The 18,706-nt window shown below is 35.1% G+C and overlaps 3 protein-coding genes across 3 annotated transcripts; 1 reads left to right on the top strand and 2 right to left on the bottom strand.

The window, feature by feature from the left end:
• Positions 1 to 1,088: 1,088 nt before the first annotated feature.
• On the bottom strand, positions 1,089 to 5,284 carry LOC113501530 (probable ATP-dependent RNA helicase DDX20). Its single transcript, XM_026882713.1, has 3 exons — positions 4,969 to 5,284; positions 4,562 to 4,732; positions 1,089 to 2,959 (listed from the first exon to the last, which is right to left on the bottom strand). Exons 1-3 carry the CDS (start codon positions 5,147 to 5,149, stop codon positions 1,152 to 1,154), a joined length of 2,160 nt encoding a protein of 719 aa, XP_026738514.1. The 5' UTR covers positions 5,150 to 5,284; the 3' UTR covers positions 1,089 to 1,151.
• A 900-nt stretch (positions 5,285 to 6,184) lies between these two features.
• Positions 6,185 to 10,385, top strand: LOC113501405 (SNF-related serine/threonine-protein kinase). Its single transcript, XM_026882535.1, has 7 exons — positions 6,185 to 6,705; positions 7,266 to 7,499; positions 7,820 to 8,025; positions 8,099 to 8,434; positions 8,541 to 8,831; positions 9,176 to 9,314; positions 9,444 to 10,385. Exons 2-7 carry the CDS (start codon positions 7,275 to 7,277, stop codon positions 10,383 to 10,385), a joined length of 2,139 nt encoding a protein of 712 aa, XP_026738336.1. The 5' UTR covers positions 6,185 to 6,705; positions 7,266 to 7,274.
• Positions 10,386 to 16,241: 5,856 nt separating this feature from the next.
• On the bottom strand, positions 16,242 to 18,263 carry LOC113501535 (ubiquitin-conjugating enzyme E2 variant 2). Its single transcript, XM_026882719.1, has 4 exons — positions 18,019 to 18,263; positions 17,762 to 17,904; positions 17,548 to 17,673; positions 16,242 to 17,475 (listed from the first exon to the last, which is right to left on the bottom strand). Exons 1-4 carry the CDS (start codon positions 18,041 to 18,043, stop codon positions 17,335 to 17,337), a joined length of 435 nt encoding a protein of 144 aa, XP_026738520.1. The 5' UTR covers positions 18,044 to 18,263; the 3' UTR covers positions 16,242 to 17,334.
• Between the last annotated feature and the right edge of the window lie 443 nt (positions 18,264 to 18,706).

Here is an 18,706-nt window from a genome sequence, read left to right as displayed (position 1 = left end):
TTAAAAACTATCGTTATTTTTTTGCTGGTATTCTCAGGCGTAATTTTTTCATGAACAGCAAATATTGGCTACAAAGTTTGAGTCGCTAATATAGCTAAATCATTATGTATTGTCATTAGTATGTATACTAAGTGTTCCTGAAATTTTATGGCCTTATTAACTGCCAAAGCCAACAGTATTTAAGATAAGTAATTCATAATTAAAATAAATCATGTGTTTATATCGCCTCCGAAATTAATTTACAATCATGAACAATAACCATGTGTATTTTTTGTACCATTTATGTTTTTAGTGTTTCGTTGTTTACTTTTTAGATTATTCTTTACAATTAAATAAACTTGGTTTTAGAATGCTAGTCCATTTGTTATGAATTTTTAGTAAGTAAAGATGAGATAGCTGTAAATTCTAATCAAACTACAAAAATCTGTAGTTTGCTCTATTATGTGGCTTTAAAGATACATACAGAGATATATTGAAGTCAACAAATATTATAGATTTATGCAAGGAAATGGGGTAGGTGAATCAGTTTATATATAATACCGACTAAAATCGAAGTCAAAATAACAGAAAAAAATATTTTATATGAAGAATAGAAGACAGGCTTATTAAAATAAATAATAAGCAGAACGAAGGCAGTGATATGGTGAAGCTTGCAATTTAATAATAGCTGAGGTAACATCTGTCAATAACGTCGATTGCTTATAAGAATATATGAAGAATATATGAAGAATATATGCTGAGTTACCGTCAGTGTACTGTTGGATTAACAATCTTGTAATGACAGAACCATTACAAGATTGTTTAAACCAAATCATTCGGCGATTTTCCGGTTAAAATAATTAGGTATTAGTTCTAGCTAGTACAAATTTTATAGACATGCAATATTTCAAACAGCCTTACACTATATTAATTAGGTTTATCCAGTAAAACGCAGGAAGCAAACGCTTATACCCAAAAGTATTTACCACATTTAAGTGGCTACTACACCTAACAAAAAGTTAAGTAAAACGTCTTATATTTTGTACGTGAACAATGATACCTCATTAAAATTAATTGGTGGTATTTGAATTTAAATAAAATTATTTGTAATTCTTAAAACATGTTTTATTCATTAAATTCGTTAAATATTTTCTACATTACTCTTAAAATCCCTACATTTCAGATAGTTCTTGTATATACAAAGCCATTTGAACTTGTTGTATATGCGACTTTAGCTGTTTATACCAAGTTTTATATTTTTTATCCCAATTCATTGCTTCACATACATAAGTTTGGGAATTAACATGATATTCATTTATTTGTGTATAATTTTGCGTTTTGAGTTCCTGTACCTTCTTAGATTTATCAATAGGTTTCACATCTTTATTAATGTATCTACCAGACAAATTAGAATCTACTCCGACATTTTGAAGTCTGATTTTGTCTTCTTCTATCCTACTGAATTTTGCAAAACTCTGAACTTTATTAACCTTGGAATCCTGCTGTAAATCAATATCTTTTCTTCGATTTCTATTATTTGAAAGTTCCATTCTTGTTTGCAGTCTCTTTTCTTTTCTTTGCATTTTTGAAGAATTAAAGAAAGTTGGAAGTCCAGCAGCTAATAGTGCTTTATCAGTGTCCTCCGATCCTAAATCTTGTATTTCCTTGTCTATATCGACAACATTTTCTGAAGGTAATTCATTCCTCTTATTGCATTCTATCACATGCTGCATCTTTTCTTTACTGCTAGGTATTTCTTTACTGCTGCTCGTAGAGTTTTGATCTTTGCCAGTATGAAAAATATTTCGAATTAGTAATAAATTTTCTTCAAGTTCTTCGTTTGTAGTTTTATTTAAGTTGAGTTTAGGAGAAACATCAGTATCCAATGCGTTTGAAATAGAATTATTATTATTATTACATTCGATATTCAAATCAAGTGAGGAACTAAATTCATGGGATTCAAAATGAGATAGTAATTCATCAAAGGACTCAATCTTACTTTCCAGAGGATAAGCTGACGTATTGCGTAGTATTTCCACATTTTCTATTACTCCATCACACTGCACATTACTAGTTAATTTATTGAATAATTCACTGTATTCACTAGTGGTATGTTCTGCATTATTAAGAATATTTTTTTCTTCATCCCAGAAGTTTCTCAAATCAACATTAATTGCTGACATGACTTTTTTAAATTTAAGCTCTTCATCTCCTTTACTCAGTATAGTGACAGCCATACCGTAAGAACCAAACCTTCCTGCGCGTCCAATTCTGTGTAAATATACCTGCCATTCTAATGGTGGCTCAAAATTGATGACCAGGTCAACATTGGAGGCATCTATACCCCTTGCTGCTAAGTCTGTAGATACTAATATCCTGCATTTATATTCCTGTAATGTTTTCAGTGCATCTAAACGATCTGCTTGGTCTTGCTGGCCATGAAGCTGTTCGGCAGGCCATTTTTCACGCGTGAGCATCTTGCACAAGTCTCTAACTCTAACTTGATAATTGCAAAAAATCAAACATTGCTTGAAGTGTTTTTTTGACAGTATTTTCAACAACTCTTCAAATCTGAATTGTGTTTGCTTTACAATATTAGAATTATATTTTACGGTAATAATAAATTGTTTGATTCCTAAGAGTATATTTGTACTGTCAGGACATATATGTTGTGCATTTTGAACATACAGCTTCATGAGAGTTTTGAGTTGTTCAGGGTATGTTGCACTACTCATTATAACTTGCTTTTCTTTGGGCAAAAATTTAAAAATATAGTTAATATCTGTCTGAAAACTTTTATCCATTAACTTATCTGCTTCATCAAGAATTAATAATCTAACAGCTGATACATCTATGTGTTTAGCTTGTATTAAATGTCGCAGCCTTCCAGGGGTAGCAACTACTACTTGTACAGGTGATTTAAATTTTACTATATCCTCTTGGACAGGTAGACCCCCTATAATAACTTCAACATTTAGTTCTGTAACAAGAGATATTCATAATATGTATTTCATGTTGACCAGAAAACAAAACTTAACAGCTATCCGAAACATATATTTAAAATAACGGTCAATTACTTATTATAAGCATACAACAAAATAAAAAAGCACCCGCTAATGATCTGTGCAGAACTGTAAAACAAATAAATATACTATGCTGTTTGGGCACGTACTAAATAAACAGACAAATTTTTAAGTTTGCTTTCCTAACAAGCAGCTTTTCTTTAATGCAGTCTATTAAAGTTTGTTGACGAAATTATTAAAATTTAACGGATTTTTTTAATTAAGTTTTTTTTTATGTATAGTTAAAACCGGTCTGCAGCGAGATTTTAACTATACTTTATGTATAGTTAAAACCGGTCTGACTGTAATACCAGACCGGGTGCTGACTGTAATAGCAATTATAGTTTGTATAATACATACTATAATTGAAATTACAAATTTAAAAAATACTGCCTCTGTTAAAAAAAAAAAACCTAATTATAAAATAACCTAATTATAAGATTTTAACTATACTTTATGTATAGTTAAAATCTCGCTGCAGACCGGGTCATAAATCATTCGAGTGTTTCTCTCTCTTTCCCACTTACGGGCCTTATGGCCTTAAGGCCACGCCCACCGGTAGTCCTGGGCATTACTTTAGTCGATGAGCGATATCGATAGTTTTATGTGTGTAAGTGGGTAGTAGAAATAAAAACACATTTATTTTTTATTACCTCATTTACAACAAAGTATATTAAATATATAACAAAAATGAATGCAACATGTTTAGGTGATAACCTTAATAATTCAATCATCGATAATGGCCTTGCGCGCGCGCAACTAGAACACATCCCTACTCCGATTATGATTTATGGCCACTACATCAGATCTAATTTGTGGTATAAATATCGCAAAATTAGTTAAGATATGTAAACATTTGTAGATCAAGGACTTCACATATCACAGGGTCTCAAGAGATAGTTTTCTGATTTATGGTATATTTTTTTCATATTACGATACACCTGCTGTTATCTGACAAGTCAATAAATCAAAATTAGGGAAAGACTATGGATTTGTTTGGATTATGGAATATGCCTCAGACCCCTCTGTAGACTGTTCTGTTTGGTGTCTCATTACATGTTGAAACATGTTAAATCATCCATTACCTATTTTAATTGAAAGGTTCTTATCATTATTCTAAGATTTTCAAATATTAGGCAGTGTCAAAGCAGGCATGTTGAATTACAGGCCGCCCATAAGCAAGGGGAAAATAATTGCCAGTCCACTATATATTTGGAATTTGAATTCTTAAAGATATACTTGACCATATTAATTAATATTTTCAAAACTGTTACAGCCTGGTCAGCACCCATTTTTGATATCAATTTCTGGAACAGCCTTTACATTAAAACATAACAAATCATGTCACTTTGTTGTTATTAACACCCCAAAGGTGATATCAATACTGCATACCTGGGTAAGCTCTATTACTGTTATTTATTATTTTAAGCCCTTGTCGCACAACTGGACAAAAGACTCCCTCTCCTCTTTTCATTCTCCTCTTTCTAGAGCTATTACATACTATGATTAATTATACTTACTTTCATATTTTAAACCAATTTGTTTAATGACATCACATATTTGATAAGCAATTTCTCTTGTTGGTGCTAAAATAATTGTTTGCACACCTATTTCTAAACTTATTTTCTCCAAAGCTATAATAGTGAAGACTGCTGTTTTGCCAGTACCTGACTTAGCCTCAAGTAGAAGATCTAAAATTTAAAAAAATGTTAATAGGTATTACATATTTTTATATTTACATTATTCAAAATATTCCAGAACACAGTAACAAAAAATCAAGATTAATTTACAGATTAATTATTCTAACAAATCTGGTTTAATTTGGTTTATTAATAAGTACAGATAATTATGAACATTTTTTTTTTTTACATTAACAAGCAAGTAAAAAGTATTTCACAAACTACAAAGTGTATAATGTATGTCTTACCAAATCCACATTTTCCTAAGGGTATGCCATGTAATTGGATAGGTGAAGGTTTGTAAAACCCAGCGTTGGTCAGACCTTCCAAAGTATTCGGTGCAAGTAGCATGGTATCGAAGGTTATATCTTCGGATACTTGAACATCTTGAGTTCTTAACCCTTGTGTAATATCGTGGGCGAGAACCATGATTATAAGATTAGGGGAATCACAATTTATCACATATTATCATTAATAATAACACAGAAATTGGCTTTTGTTTGGTTTAAATTATGATTAGCTGTTATATGCTGTCAATTTGACAATTATATATTCTGTACAAATTTGCCATTTTTATATACCCTGTACCACAGTAGAGTAAAGGCGTAACCTCATGGTCGCTCGTCAATCGCGATCTGATCACGCGTCCCCATTTTTAAATTTCCCGTGTCTCGAAAAGCGAAAAAATATGGTCGCAGAAAAGGTAGCGACAAAGCTGAAAATGAAATTAGGTCTTGGATATGTAGTGATAAAGCTCAAAATGTTGAGCTTTGTCGCTGGGAAAAAAAAGATCATAATTATCTAATACACTATAGAATAGAGAAAAGAAAAAATTAAGCGGTCGAGACAAGTCGAGTTAATTGCTTAAAAGTGGTGCTGCAAACGGTCTCTAAATTAATTCCCATAAATAATGAAATCGGACAAGGAATATACTTTAAAACATTTCATAAATATTAGTAAAGTATGGACACAATGTACGTTTAAACCTTAATTTTGTTTCCTTATTGTACAGTTTTATCGAGTTTAAAATGTACCTTTGTAACTTTTAATCACACTTGTTTCTACATAACAGCCAGTTCACAATTATTAATGGTTGTTGTTTTTTTTAAATGATTAATTAAATTTAAAATGATCGACCACATTGTCGCTGCAAACAAGCGACCCCTTAAAGCAGCGACTTTTCGGGTAGCGGGATATTTTAAAACGACGCGACGAACCGCTCATGAGGCTACGCCTTAAAAATAACAATTTCTCTTTCTTGTCTCTAAAAACTGTGAAACGAATTCTGAACTATGATTCCTATAAATTGATTTATTGAAATAGATAGATTGTTATACCTATATAGTAACTGACCTAAACAGTCAGTGACAGAGATGTCTCGTTTTGAGTCTTGAAAAAAATGGTCAAATAGTTTCCAAACTCATTTTTTATAATATATATAATTATACAAGTCTAATTCTTTAGTCGATTAAAATGCTATTGTTGGGAGGGGAAAATCTACTGTAGTTTTTAAAAGGAAAATTCAAATTTAGTGTTAGATTAATCCAACAAATCGAATAAAATTTAGTTCATGAAATCATCTGGTGTGCTTCCACGCTATGTACTCGGAAGGAGTTATGATTATGCATAATACAGATTTACTGATGTAGAAATAAACTAAAAGAAATAAAAATATTTCTATAAAGGTAGGTATGCGACACGTTTATTTTAGAGAATGGTGCCCCTTTTGTCTATGTTGTAACTTGACATGGTTTCCGAACGGATTTTTGTGAAATGGCGAATTTGTGATTCTTGTGGATCAATTTATTTTATTTGAAAAATAGTTTTTTATCGAAAATATGCAGTATTGTGAGATGTTAAACTATGTGTATTGAATATAAAAACATGTTCATCTTCAATTAACTTCGTTATTAGTATGATATACGAAACCAGTTGATTGCATTTTATCAAGTGTTAGGTTTCCTCGCGAAACAAAATCTACATAGGTAAGCTTTTACCCTGGTTATCCTGTATAACTCTGATACTAAAATATATTTCAGGATTATAAGTCTTTCTTTTGGTTAGCCTTCCAGGAATATCACCGACGAAACTGCTCATTGGAATTCATTATGTAGGTCATGAAATTAATACACAAATACAATATTGTGTACAATGAAATTCAACCTTTCCAAATTATTCTCAAGTTTTAAATTCTATACGGCCATAAAGTTATGATCTTTTCAAACAGCTATAATAGTTCCAGATATTCTGTTATCAGTATAAGGAAAATATATTCAATTAAAAAAAAAAACAAATATTTGTAAGTCATATTTACCATTACCACAAAATCTACCATGTCACTTTTGAAGCGATTGGTTAATGTTTCATATTATAGAATTGTTAGGTCTTTGCAGTAGGGGAGTGTAGCTCATGAATTAATTCAGAATGCAGGTCCTGTTTATTCCAGTAATAACCAAATATTGATCTCTTATATCTAGACTAGCAGTTATTTTATTTAAAACCTCTTATGATGAGACAAGTATATATATATATTTTTTTGTTTAAGGGTGTTACTATGAATAATAACTGTGCTGGAGTTGGTGCGGGTGCCGTGGGTGGTGGAGGTGGAGCATATGATGCTAAAATAGCTGGATTGTATGATTTGCTGGATACTCTGGGCTCAGGACATTTCGCTGTTGTGAAGCTAGCTCGTCATGTTTTTACAGGGGAGAAAGTAGCAGTTAAAGTCATAGATAAAAGTAAATTGGATGAAGTCTCGAAGTCACATTTATTCCAAGAGGTTTGTAACTATCTTATTTTATAATCATATGCTTCAGTTAAATATTTAATGTATTGCAAATTTTGTTATAATGTAATGTTTCATATGCATTTTATGTCCTGATGAAATACCCACAACAACAGTTTAATATTTGCATGAAAAAGAAACTGAAATGAGAAGTTAATATTTCCATTAAATGTAGTTTGCTTTACCAAGTACTTGTCTCTTTATATAGCATAAGTCCCTAGTACATATCTCTTATTGTATCTGGCTGTCTGAATGGTTAGTAATTTAGGGTACTTTACAGATGACATTTGTTTTAATATTAGGTATTTTTACAGGTGCGCTGTATGAAATTAGTTCAGCACCCCAATGTAGTGCGTCTGTATGAAGTAATAGACACTCAAACTAAGTTATACTTAATATTAGAATTAGGAGATGGGGGTGATCTGTATGATTACATAATGCGGCATGAATCAGGTTTATCAGAATCTCTTGCCCGAGACTATTTCCGTCAAATAGTTCGAGCTATCTCATACTGCCACAGGTACTGATTCTAATTTACACTCATCTCTTAGTGTTTCATGTTTAGTATTTGATGAATACTTTTTGGTTTACAGGTTACATGTTGTACATCGAGATTTGAAACCAGAAAATGTAGTTTTTTTCCAAAAATTTGGTGTAGTGAAATTGACTGACTTTGGATTTAGCAATAAATTTTGTCCGGGTCAGAAGTTGGAAACCTCTTGTGGGTCACTTGCTTATTCGGCGCCTGAAATTCTTCTTGGTGATTCATATGATGCACCTGCAGTTGATGTCTGGTCTTTAGGAGTAATACTTTACATGCTTGTCTGTGGTCAAGCTCCCTTCCAAGAAGCTAATGACAGTGAAACATTAACTATGATTATGGATTGCAAATATACTATTCCACAACATATATCAAATTCTTGCAAAAGGTATGGTCTAAAATACATGTAACTATCATATTGTAACCTAAATACCAGTCTTTCATATTGACTAAAGTAACTTACAAGTTCTACAGCTAACTGTTCAAAATTGCAGGCTTATAGGCAGAATGCTTGTTAGGGAGCCAGAAAAACGTGCAACTCTTTCTGAAATTGCCACTGATCCCTGGGTAACAGCTGGTGAAGGAGTAACGGTAGAAGATTTTGATACACCATTGGTAGCCAAAGAGCAACTGTCGGAAGATGACCGCACAGCTATAATTCAAAGAATGGTGAATGGTTCTATCGCTTCAAAGGAACAGATATTAGAAGCTTTAGAGAAGAATGAGTACAACCACATCACTGCTACTTATTACCTGTTAGCTGAAAGGAAACTCAGATCAAAAAGGTGTTTAATCTTATTTTTATAGTGAGTGGTGCCTAGTTCTGCATGTCGAGACAGTCTAGGTACTATAGCCCTAATCCATTCGCTCAACCACTCTGTATCCGTTTGTTTAGCTTATTATAGAGTAAATAATGTTAAAAGTTAAAAGCTCACTTTGAAAGAAAGCCGCCTCTTCTATAAATACCTCTCTAAAGCAACAGCAAAGATTTAACAAATAAAATATTCCTTTGAAATGTGTTTGTGTAAAAAGATACATCAACGTGTTTACTTCTTTTAAGTACCTAAACTAATTATATTAGTAAACGCTGTAAAATGCTGTGTAGTAGTAACCGGGCGTATGTCCGCAGGCAGGAGGCCCGGCGGCGGCCGGAGGCACTGGGCGTGGGGCGCGCGGCCGCGGCCCCCGCGCCCGCGCCCGCGCCGCGCTCGCTGCTGGCGCCGCCCTCGCTGTCCGCCGCGCCGCGCACGCCTCAGGACGTGCCGCCGGTGAGCGCCGCACTACCACATACTCATTACTATCTTATTCACTCAAAATTACAAATGAAACATTTTATGGTAATTCTTCATTTAAATGAAGTAGAACTCTGCTTTATGTCAAGAAAAGCCTAATTAAAAAAAGTTATATCATTATTACTGGTACCTTGTCAGTGTATTGACTTAAATTATATTCACAGCGGTCTCGGAAGTGCAGTATCGTCCGCGAAGAGGAAGATGATGAAGAGAGTTCGGTCCCCGGCGGATGCGGCGCGCGCGCTGCTGACGCGAGGCGCGGCTCGCGGTCCGAGGGCCGCCTGCACCTGGCCGCGCGCGCCGCTCACGCGCCACACGCGCCGCCCGCCACGCACGCGCCCCCTGCGCCGCGCCCGGCGCTGCTCGCCGACAACTTCACCAAGGTCAGCCCACGGTCGCGAGCTCCGGCGTCCTCGCCCGACGCCCGGAAGGTGCGACCGACCGAATTCTACCTTGTCGCAGGTGAACTTGGATGACGAAGGGTCTGCAGACACGAAGGCGCGCGGAGCTCCGCCCCCGGCGCCCCCGCCCGCGCGACGTCAGCGTCTCGAATGTCGCCGACGACGCGCTCGGGCCGGTTCCTGCTCGTCCTCGGATCTGTCGGATGACGATTCCGAAAAGAAGAAACGCGCTGCAGAGCACGCGGACGGGCCGCCGGAGCGCGCGCGTCGCGACTCGCACGACGATTCCAGCGATAGCCAAGAGCGCGGCGGAGGCGCGGGGGCGCTGGGCGGGCGCGGTGGCGGCGCGCGGACCGCGGCTCCGGCGCCGGCGCCTGCCGAGCGGGGCGCGGGCGGCGCGGCGGGCGACGGGCGCGCGGGCGGCCCGGCCGGCGCGGCGGGAGGCCGGCGGCGGCGCGCGGCGCGCAAGGAGAGCCGCCTGCGCGAGTCGCGCTCGCTGAACCGCATCGCGGAGGTGGAGGAGGCGAGCGGCGGCGCGCGCTGGGGCGGCGGCGGGCTGGTGGCGCTGTGCGGCCGGCCGCTGCTGCGCCTGCTGGCGGCCGCGCGCCCGCCGCCCGCCACGCGCCGCCTGCACGGCCTGTGCTAGCCACTCCGCTGCATGGCCGCGTCCGCTCCACACGCAGTACTCACAGTGCAGTGCTAAGGGTCGTTTTGGAGATTATTTATTACGATGACGATATCCGCGAAGGCACCTCCGCGTGATCGAAATATCTTTGATTTCCGGCTTTTTAATATGAATGATCTTAAATGTTATTCTTAAGCCTTCGGCAGAGCATTATGATCAGAGTTTACTTTGACATAAAATACGCGTAAAGCAAAAATCGGAAACGTTGTTTTAACGGGTGCCGTTGTCGATTTGATGTCCGGTATTTAAAAATGTTTCTACTCATTGTATTTTTATAAAGAAAATCCTAACAGGTAAACAGGGTTTCTAATGATTCAGTTTTAGCGTACATCAATACCAAATTCATGAGTGGTAACTGGTAATGTAATGAATTAATGTCATCCAGTAAATAATATTATTTTACTGAGGGTATAAATTGTCTATTGAATGACGCACACTATCGACCCATCGTCTCGAACTCTCGTTAGGTTATACAGGGTGTTAACCGTTTAATACGAATAATTAAAAACGCTGTTAATTTTTTTTTATCTTAATATCAGATTGCTCCCTGCCCTCCCCCCAGTGATATTGTATTCATACATTTGTGCTGTCCTTATAATATATAACGTTGTTAAAAAAATAATAATGTAAGGTGACTTTGAAACATTCACGTCGTAACTGTTTTATTCATATAATTTCTATTTTTTTATAAAACCAAATATATTAATCTATCAATCCATAATTGCTGTCATTCCTCAATAGCTATTATGTTCGCTTCTAGGAACTTCGCTTATTTGTTACTGCATAGGTTCCTACACTCGATACTGTCTCGATCATGTATTCATTTAAAATATAGTTCACGTCTGTTGTACTCTAATCACTACATCGGACTTAATGAGCTGATTTTGCTTTTTGGAAGCTGGAAGGAATTGCACCCTAAACAATCTTTTTGTACTGAGTGATTTATGTTATATGATGTAAATGGATGCCAGAGCAATTTAAATATTAGAGTAGAGCAATTTCAGCCATACAAGTGCGCGTAGTGTAGTTGTGACTTAAACTCGATGTCAAACAGATTTTCAGTTTTATTTCGTTTTGGTTCCAATTTGAATTATGTAGAAACATTTCTTACTCTATCTATCTTTTCTCGTCCGTCGTAGTGTCAGCTGTAAATACTTGTTACGTCAACTACAGTCGCGAAATATGATTGTATATCATATTTCTACTCTGATTGTACTCATAATCTTATTTTTGTTGAACATTTGGAAGATACATACAGAATAGTATTTATTTGTAACATCGGTTATTATTTAAAAATATTAATTATTCATGCGTAGAATTGCAAAGAGATCTGCACAAAAGAGGCTTAAGTGAATGACATTCACTCATATCGTATAACCAAAATAAGTGCAATGTGGTAAAATTCATAGGTATTAATTTTGTCCAAAAATATTTGGTTTGGTAGTCCAACTATCTAGCATTCTTAGCTAATTAATTTATGGTTCGTTATCGTAACATAAAAATACGATTAGAGCAGGGCAATGTAAATATTGAAAGCACTTATGATTATTCAAAGCACTATTTTTTTTTATGAAAAGCAAAAGTGATAGATGATCGAGTGCTGCTACAAGTACATGCTAAAATACATGTATTAATGAAAAGATGCCCCAGTGTCAAAACCATAAAAATAATAATAGTAAAATGTTTTAGAGAATACGGGTGGAGTGACCGATGACCAAAAATGTGAATGTAGATGAATATGTTACTTATGGGAAAAAAATATAAAAAAAACATTGTGAAGTATACCTTTGGAGTGGTACTCGACCTAAGGCAAATAGAAGTTGACAGCAAGAAAGTAATGTATTAATTACACAGATTATTTTTCTCTCGTTTAACAGCTTTGTCTCCTTTCACCAACTCTACTGTGAAGGGACCCTTAGTGTTGTGAGCTGCCAAAAAAACCACCGAGAACATAAACCACGATTTAATTGAAATGTCTTTTTACTCTTAAAAACAATTGTTTTGTTGTGTTGCGCCTCTCAACGGCCCGTCCATTTTAAGTAAAGAAAATATATTATTTTAAACGATCAAAACCATTTTTTGGTTTATTAACTTGTACTGATCGACGAAGTTCGGGGTGATATCGGACAATGGAAATGGTGATATTGGGTGCAATAATAAAAAAAGTATTTATAACTAGCCAATGTGATATGAGTTTGAGATGACACAATGTTGTTGACCGACAGTTATTTTAATATGACTTCAATCATTACAAATAGGTTGCTTACATGAATGTATTGACTGCTAAAATTTTCAAATTTAATAGATATGTTCAAAAACTCGGATTGCAGATTTTTTTCACGTAAAATGTACCGATTAATGAAAAGAAATTACCCCTTATTAAGCAACAATTTTATTCGTAGCTCCGAACTCTGGATCCCATTCATCAGACTGTTAACTAGGTACATATTTGTAGTGTATTTTCTACCTCTATTACGACTGCATTATCAATATTATCATTGCTAATTATTTAAAATTGATTTTGAATATCTGTATATTATATATAAGTTTTTTGTACTGAGTGTTTATAATTGTTATAAACATTGATGTAGTGAGTGTAACTCTAATTGTAGAAAACCGATAACGCTTATTGTGTGGATGCAGCGTATGACTATCGCGCGTAAATGCACACACGGTTTTAAGCGTAACCGGTGCTTAAGCTTCGTGTTGTTTTTGTGACATCGCTTATATTCCTACTGTGTCCATAATTTATGACTTTGAAAATATTTAAAGCATTTCATAAATGTTAGCTGCAAATTAGATTTTGAAAAAAAAAAATATTAATAATCTGTAGATTGAATGTATGCATCTTTAGAATGGTTACTTTTTTAAGTAAGTTAATGTTGTGTATTTAAAAATCTATGTACATATTTAAATTGTTGTAAATAAATAGTCTATCTCAAATATTACATAATTAAGTAACTTTTAGTTATTAATTAAACATCGCATACAATATTTAACTAGGATGACTTTGTAAAAACGATTATGAATTACACTCAAGTGGTGCCCTGAGTATGCAATAATTTGTACCCAGACCAAAGATTTAAAGAAATTGTGTGTTGATACATTTCCTATTCTTGTGCTGTTTGGTGCCAACTTAATTATAAATTGTAATGGTTAATTCAGATATGTGTGTGTATCTCTATTTCCCTAGAATATTTTGTGTCGGTGCTTGTTATTTAAATAATGGTCGAGATTACTATTTGGAGATATTATTAAAAGTAAAAAGGAAATATACTTAAATACTTTTTATGACGATACTTAATTTAGGTAATGGAAAAGTGTACAAAGTCTATTTATTCATATAGTTAAATTGAACATAAAATAACCTAAAAAAACCTTAATAAAATCCACTGTATTTGCGCTCTCTTCGTTTATCTTTTATATTGGGCTTGGCATAAACTTCTTGCTTTCGGGATTCCGCGATCCGAAAACTAAGCTAAATCAATTGCTCTGGTTCATACAAGGTGAAACCCCACCAAACAAAGCAATTTCCAGAGTTGTCCCTAGCCCGTGTGAAATAAAACCACGCCGCACTCGTAAGTACCTATCGAAAATTTTATGTATCCTTTTCAACCAACTTGTGAAGGAAGGCAGAATATAGAAGGTCTCCAAAATGTGTACCAACGTGAATGAAAGTGGAGTTCCACCATCCCTGCTGGTCAAATGCTCGATGGGCAATAGGCGCAAACAAACTCAAGGTAGCATAACGTAACACTTGCCCTGCGAACCTCGCCATAGCAGCTCAAATTTGTTCTAATTGCGCAAAGGCATACCTACAAGTCACGGGACTGCCGTCTTGCATGAACACATGATGAGCGTGGGGCGTAATAGGAAGACCGAAACAGCGATTCAACTTGTGTCAAATTGGCATATAATGGGAACAAACAATTCTGAAGATAAATGCAAAACACAATAGAGGCGAGACAAACAGAAAAGATGCGAAATGAAATAGTGTCTCGTACGTGGTGCCTCTTGAGAAAATTGTCTCGTTCGCGCCCTGTCTTTTATGGCCGCCCTATTCTATAGCTTATTCGTAGTCTCGACGCTTTTCGCGAGGCACTTCCCGGTTATCTGGCAGGCTGAAATTACAGGGTAGCTTTAAACCCGATGAAAATGCAATTTACATCTATAAAAACAGCTGGACCGATTTTGATAAAATTTTAATGGAGTGGAGTGACATTTAAAAACGTGTTTTTTTTTTAAGACGTTAGTTTGTCGTACGTACCTTATGTTTTTGCCCATTCATTATGTCCTTTCGAATAGTAGATAATTCTTGAATTATATTTTAAGGTCCTAGTGTCCCACCTAACGTAACCCGTTGACAGCCAAAGGCTTCTGTTCTGCTGCACTGATATACATAACGTCATAAGAACCTGTACTAGGAATTTTGCAATACCTATCTTTGTTCTTGGTTTCTCAAAAATAAAAAAAAATATAGATATTTAGTGTAAGGGCTTATCTCGATTTAAAAACCTTCGAATTATATAAGTGACACAAATGGAGAAGCGGTCGGCAGCAGGAGGAGTGGTGGTCTGTTTAAACCTACATAATATTTTTTATATGAATTTGTGGTCGTTCGGCGCTAAACCGATCTGGCTAATTTTAGTGTCGAAGTATTCGTAGAAGTCCAGGGAAGGTTTTATATAATGACACGCGGTTGTTGTGTTTGGTGCGTTCAGAATTTATTATATAATTTCGAAGAACGCTAGTAGAACATGAGGTTGGTACCATGAAAGCAGGTAGCAATGTAGCAATGGTTTAACTAGTCAAGAGGGGGAGGTGCCAGGAGGACTAGGAATATTCATCTTTTCTGCGTGTCGTCGTTTGACGACACAGGAGACAGCGATGTAACGATAGACTGCTAGAGCCCTCTTGCGATTCACGATACCGCGTTCATTCACTTGTTCTTGAGGCATTAGTTGGGTTTTGCCTGAACTTACATTTGAGCTTAGTAATAGCATCATCTCTCAGAACAACTGGGTACACGTGTAAAAAGTTGTATTAACTGACTTATATCTAGCTGTTTGTATCACTCCACAATGCAGTGGTACAAAGGCCGTCGCCATCTTTAAAATGAATCATTATGATGCCAAGAGCATTTATTACCGTAAATAGGGTATTTGACAAATCTTATAAATCTGTTTGTACCGTAGCCCAATTTCATATACATTTATATGCGCATATATACTTGAAGGGCTAGAAAAATAGCAAGATAGTAAAAAGTGTACTGGTAAGTGACGTCGCACGAGATTTTGATCACTATTACCTTCATAGTTCATTTTATGTTAGATATAAAAAAGAATAAGTATCCAATAAATTTTGGAAATCTGTCTAAAGGATATTACAGGTTTTTTGTCAAATGCCCTATTAAAATACTAACGGAACATATATATATTTTATTATTGACATATCTTCCGTGTTAAGCAGATTATAATATATATAGTAGGTAAATTTTGTAAACGTAAAATGGTCATTATAATTGTAATCTAAATAACAGACTCCTTAATGACACATTCTTTATACCTTTATAAATTTATGATACACCATCGCATTTCTAATGAACAAGTGAACATTGTAGCAACATTTTATTATTTTTAAATAGAGCAGAGAGCTCGCATTGCGCCTAAATGGGATTGATTTCTTGGCCGATTTGAAAAGTGCACAAAAATCATCTTAACCAATGTAATTCATTTTGAAACCATAACAGTCCGTCTGATAGTTATCGCTTTAAGATACCCTAGTGAAGATGGTGGGAAGAATAATAAAATATGAATAAAAAAAAACCTTATCAATGTTCAATGTTGCAGACACAAGTTAACCATGACGTGTTAATTAATCAACATTATAATCGAAATAAACATAACTCATCCACAGGCAAAATAAATTTATAAAAAGAAGAACTATTTATGACAGTGTTATTTGATTTATTTATTTTTGCTAGTTATACATTGGTAAAAATATTTAATGCTATGAAACAATTTGACTTAGCATTTGGTTTGTAACAATAAATTCATGCATAACAGATGCATGGGAACTAGTGAACTATGTAATTCCCAAATTGAGAAGCTACATGATAGAATGTAGCCACTTGGACACTGCATTACATGCATTCGTTATTTGTTTGAAAAACATTCAACCTGATGCATAGCTTCGAAAAGAACCAGTAGTACTTTATCTTATGTTCCTAAGAAATAAAAATTTCCTACAATATTTTACACTTGATCATGTTTAACTATTAAAAAATTAAGCAATTTTCTGTCACATGAAATCAGTAATCACTAATTACATACAAATAAAAACTGTAACCTTTACATTTCAGACATGAGATACATGTTTAAAAAAATACATTACACCCAAAATTATAAACAACTAAAATGCAGAAAAGATTTTTAATTCAAGTGGTCAGAACTAAAAGATCAGTTGTATTATAGAATGGGCGTAATAAAACCACTTACCTAAAACCAATATCAGTAAAACTAGCCTTAATAATACAAAAAGCAAGTTTAACTTTTTTTAAAGGCCACAATAATTTAGGTAGTATGATAAATAAATGGGTGTTACCCTCTAAATGGGTAATAAAGAGCTATGTAATATGAATGCTTACTTATTCACCCAATCTACAATAATTATTTAATCAAGTAATCCTGCACTTAGCACAAAAAACTGACTCAGAGCACAATAAATGCAATTATACAAATCTAAGATACACACTAGCATAGCAATACTTAAATGAAATCAAAAATATTTTTTGTGATAGTCATCTCCTAATATTGAGAAATCAAGTAAGTGAATTACATATTATGTGGTGTGGAATTAAAGTGTGAAATAGGTAGATTGGGTCTATTGAGAAAAGACTTCAGAAGAGAACCTAGAAAGTGCTTCCTTCTGGAGGCTGTGACAGCTTCATGTTTTCCTTCAGTGTCATGAGACGTCTCAACTCCTGCAAAACTGTCTTGATAGTGTAATCACGCTGCCATCTAGCAAGAATAGGAACTTGTCTGTTGTCCACCTGTACCGAAACATAATACAAGTTATGCAAATTCATTTTTTGACATTTATTCATACAATTATAGATACTCACAAGTCCAGTTTGACTGTTTACACAGTTCATGTTGATTCTAGAAATGAAGCGAGCAGTTGGAGGTTCATCAGGGTATCTAGTGCCGCATTCAATTTTAAGTGAATACATCCTATTTTCATAAGGAGTCTGAAATAATTAGACACATACTTTTTATATACACAGAGGACATTTTAGTGACTGATAACTTTACAGACAAAGAAATATAATATTTTACCCTAGGGGGTCCGATTATCATGCCAGTCCAATGAGTGAGGGTCATGTCATCATCACTCTCGAGGCCCCAAGATATGGTACCATCGCCCACTCCCTTTTGGCCTTGTTCAAGTTCTTCCAGAAGACGAAAGTTACGAGGAACAACTGTTAAAAAAGAATAAGATTACAAAACTGTGCCTATAGTGCGATAAAAATGCATATTACACAATATTAACACAATTCAAAATAAAATCTTTATAACAAAAAACAAAATCTTACCAACGCCTGATGACGGATTCGCCATGATCACAATTTCACCGGCGCGCACTACCTAGCGAAAAAAAATTATAGTTTAAGTTTTAGTACGCAGGCATTTACCATACAAATTATTTACTCGCTTCCTGCGAATGATCATAAAATAGCTAATATTTATGTGGTGAGATATAATCCCATTTATTCCTTAATTTTTTCACTCAAAGAGAAAAAAAGGAAGGTTAGCAATTTTTTGTTGACTTTGACAAATGTCATCGGTCTGTACTCTATGCCTAAATCGGGTACAAAATACTAAGAAGGCTTGTGAATGATTTTTTAGTAATTTTTGGGATCCCTTTTAAAACCTTAATAATTAACTGCTATGCTCTCCTCAACGTTGTGTGTATGTTCAACAGTGTTCCTACAATGATAAAATAATTATTTTTTATCAGCGCTACATAAGCGTTCATCATAAAATTAGGACTTCGAAATAATAATAAAAAATTTAAAGGGAAACGCAAATCATCAAGTGAAACTTTCTGCGCGTATAACATTATCTTTTTAACAAATTTTATATATATTGCCAGTCATATAGATCCCTATGTGAATATACTTACAGATTGGCTTTGCCTCGTATGTTTTAAATATATTGATATTAAGTAATTTAGTGATGACTAATATTATTATGATCTACTATTTTTTTTAAAGCGATCAA

The sequence above is a fragment of the Trichoplusia ni genome, chromosome 15, assembly GCF_003590095.1.
Source record: "Trichoplusia ni isolate ovarian cell line Hi5 chromosome 15, tn1, whole genome shotgun sequence".
In the NCBI taxonomy this organism is placed as follows: Eukaryota; Metazoa; Arthropoda; class Insecta; order Lepidoptera; family Noctuidae; genus Trichoplusia; species Trichoplusia ni.
Note: the sequence above shows the minus strand (reverse complement) of the source record. Positions and strands in the feature narration are given on the sequence as shown.

What these genes read in the sequence shown, in the direction of transcription:
- LOC113501530 (XM_026882713.1), bottom strand. Translation starts at nt 5,149, where the DNA reads ATGGTTCTCGCCCACGATATTACACAAGGGTTAAGAACTCAAGATGTT. An exon ending in CTTAGGAAAATGTGGATTTG is followed by an intron (nt 4,733 to 4,968) that starts GTAAGACATACA and finishes TTTAAATTTTAG; the next exon opens with ATCTTCTACTTGAGGCTAAG. An exon ending in AATTGGTTTAAAATATGAAA is followed by an intron (nt 2,960 to 4,561) that starts GTAAGTATAATT and finishes CTCTTGTTACAG; the next exon opens with AACTAAATGTTGAAGTTATT.
- LOC113501405 (XM_026882535.1), top strand. Translation starts at nt 7,275, where the DNA reads ATGAATAATAACTGTGCTGGAGTTGGTGCGGGTGCCGTGGGTGGTGGA. An exon ending in GCTATCTCATACTGCCACAG is followed by an intron (nt 8,026 to 8,098) that starts GTACTGATTCTA and finishes TTTGGTTTACAG; the next exon opens with GTTACATGTTGTACATCGAG. An exon ending in ATATCAAATTCTTGCAAAAG is followed by an intron (nt 8,435 to 8,540) that starts GTATGGTCTAAA and finishes TCAAAATTGCAG; the next exon opens with GCTTATAGGCAGAATGCTTG.
- LOC113501535 (XM_026882719.1), bottom strand. Translation starts at nt 18,043, where the DNA reads ATGGCGAATCCGTCATCAGGCGTTG. An exon ending in GAATCCGTCATCAGGCGTTG is followed by an intron (nt 17,905 to 18,018) that starts GTAAGATTTTGT and finishes CTTTTTTAACAG; the next exon opens with TTGTTCCTCGTAACTTTCGT. An exon ending in TAAACAGTCAAACTGGACTT is followed by an intron (nt 17,476 to 17,547) that starts GTGAGTATCTAT and finishes GTTTCGGTACAG; the next exon opens with GTGGACAACAGACAAGTTCC.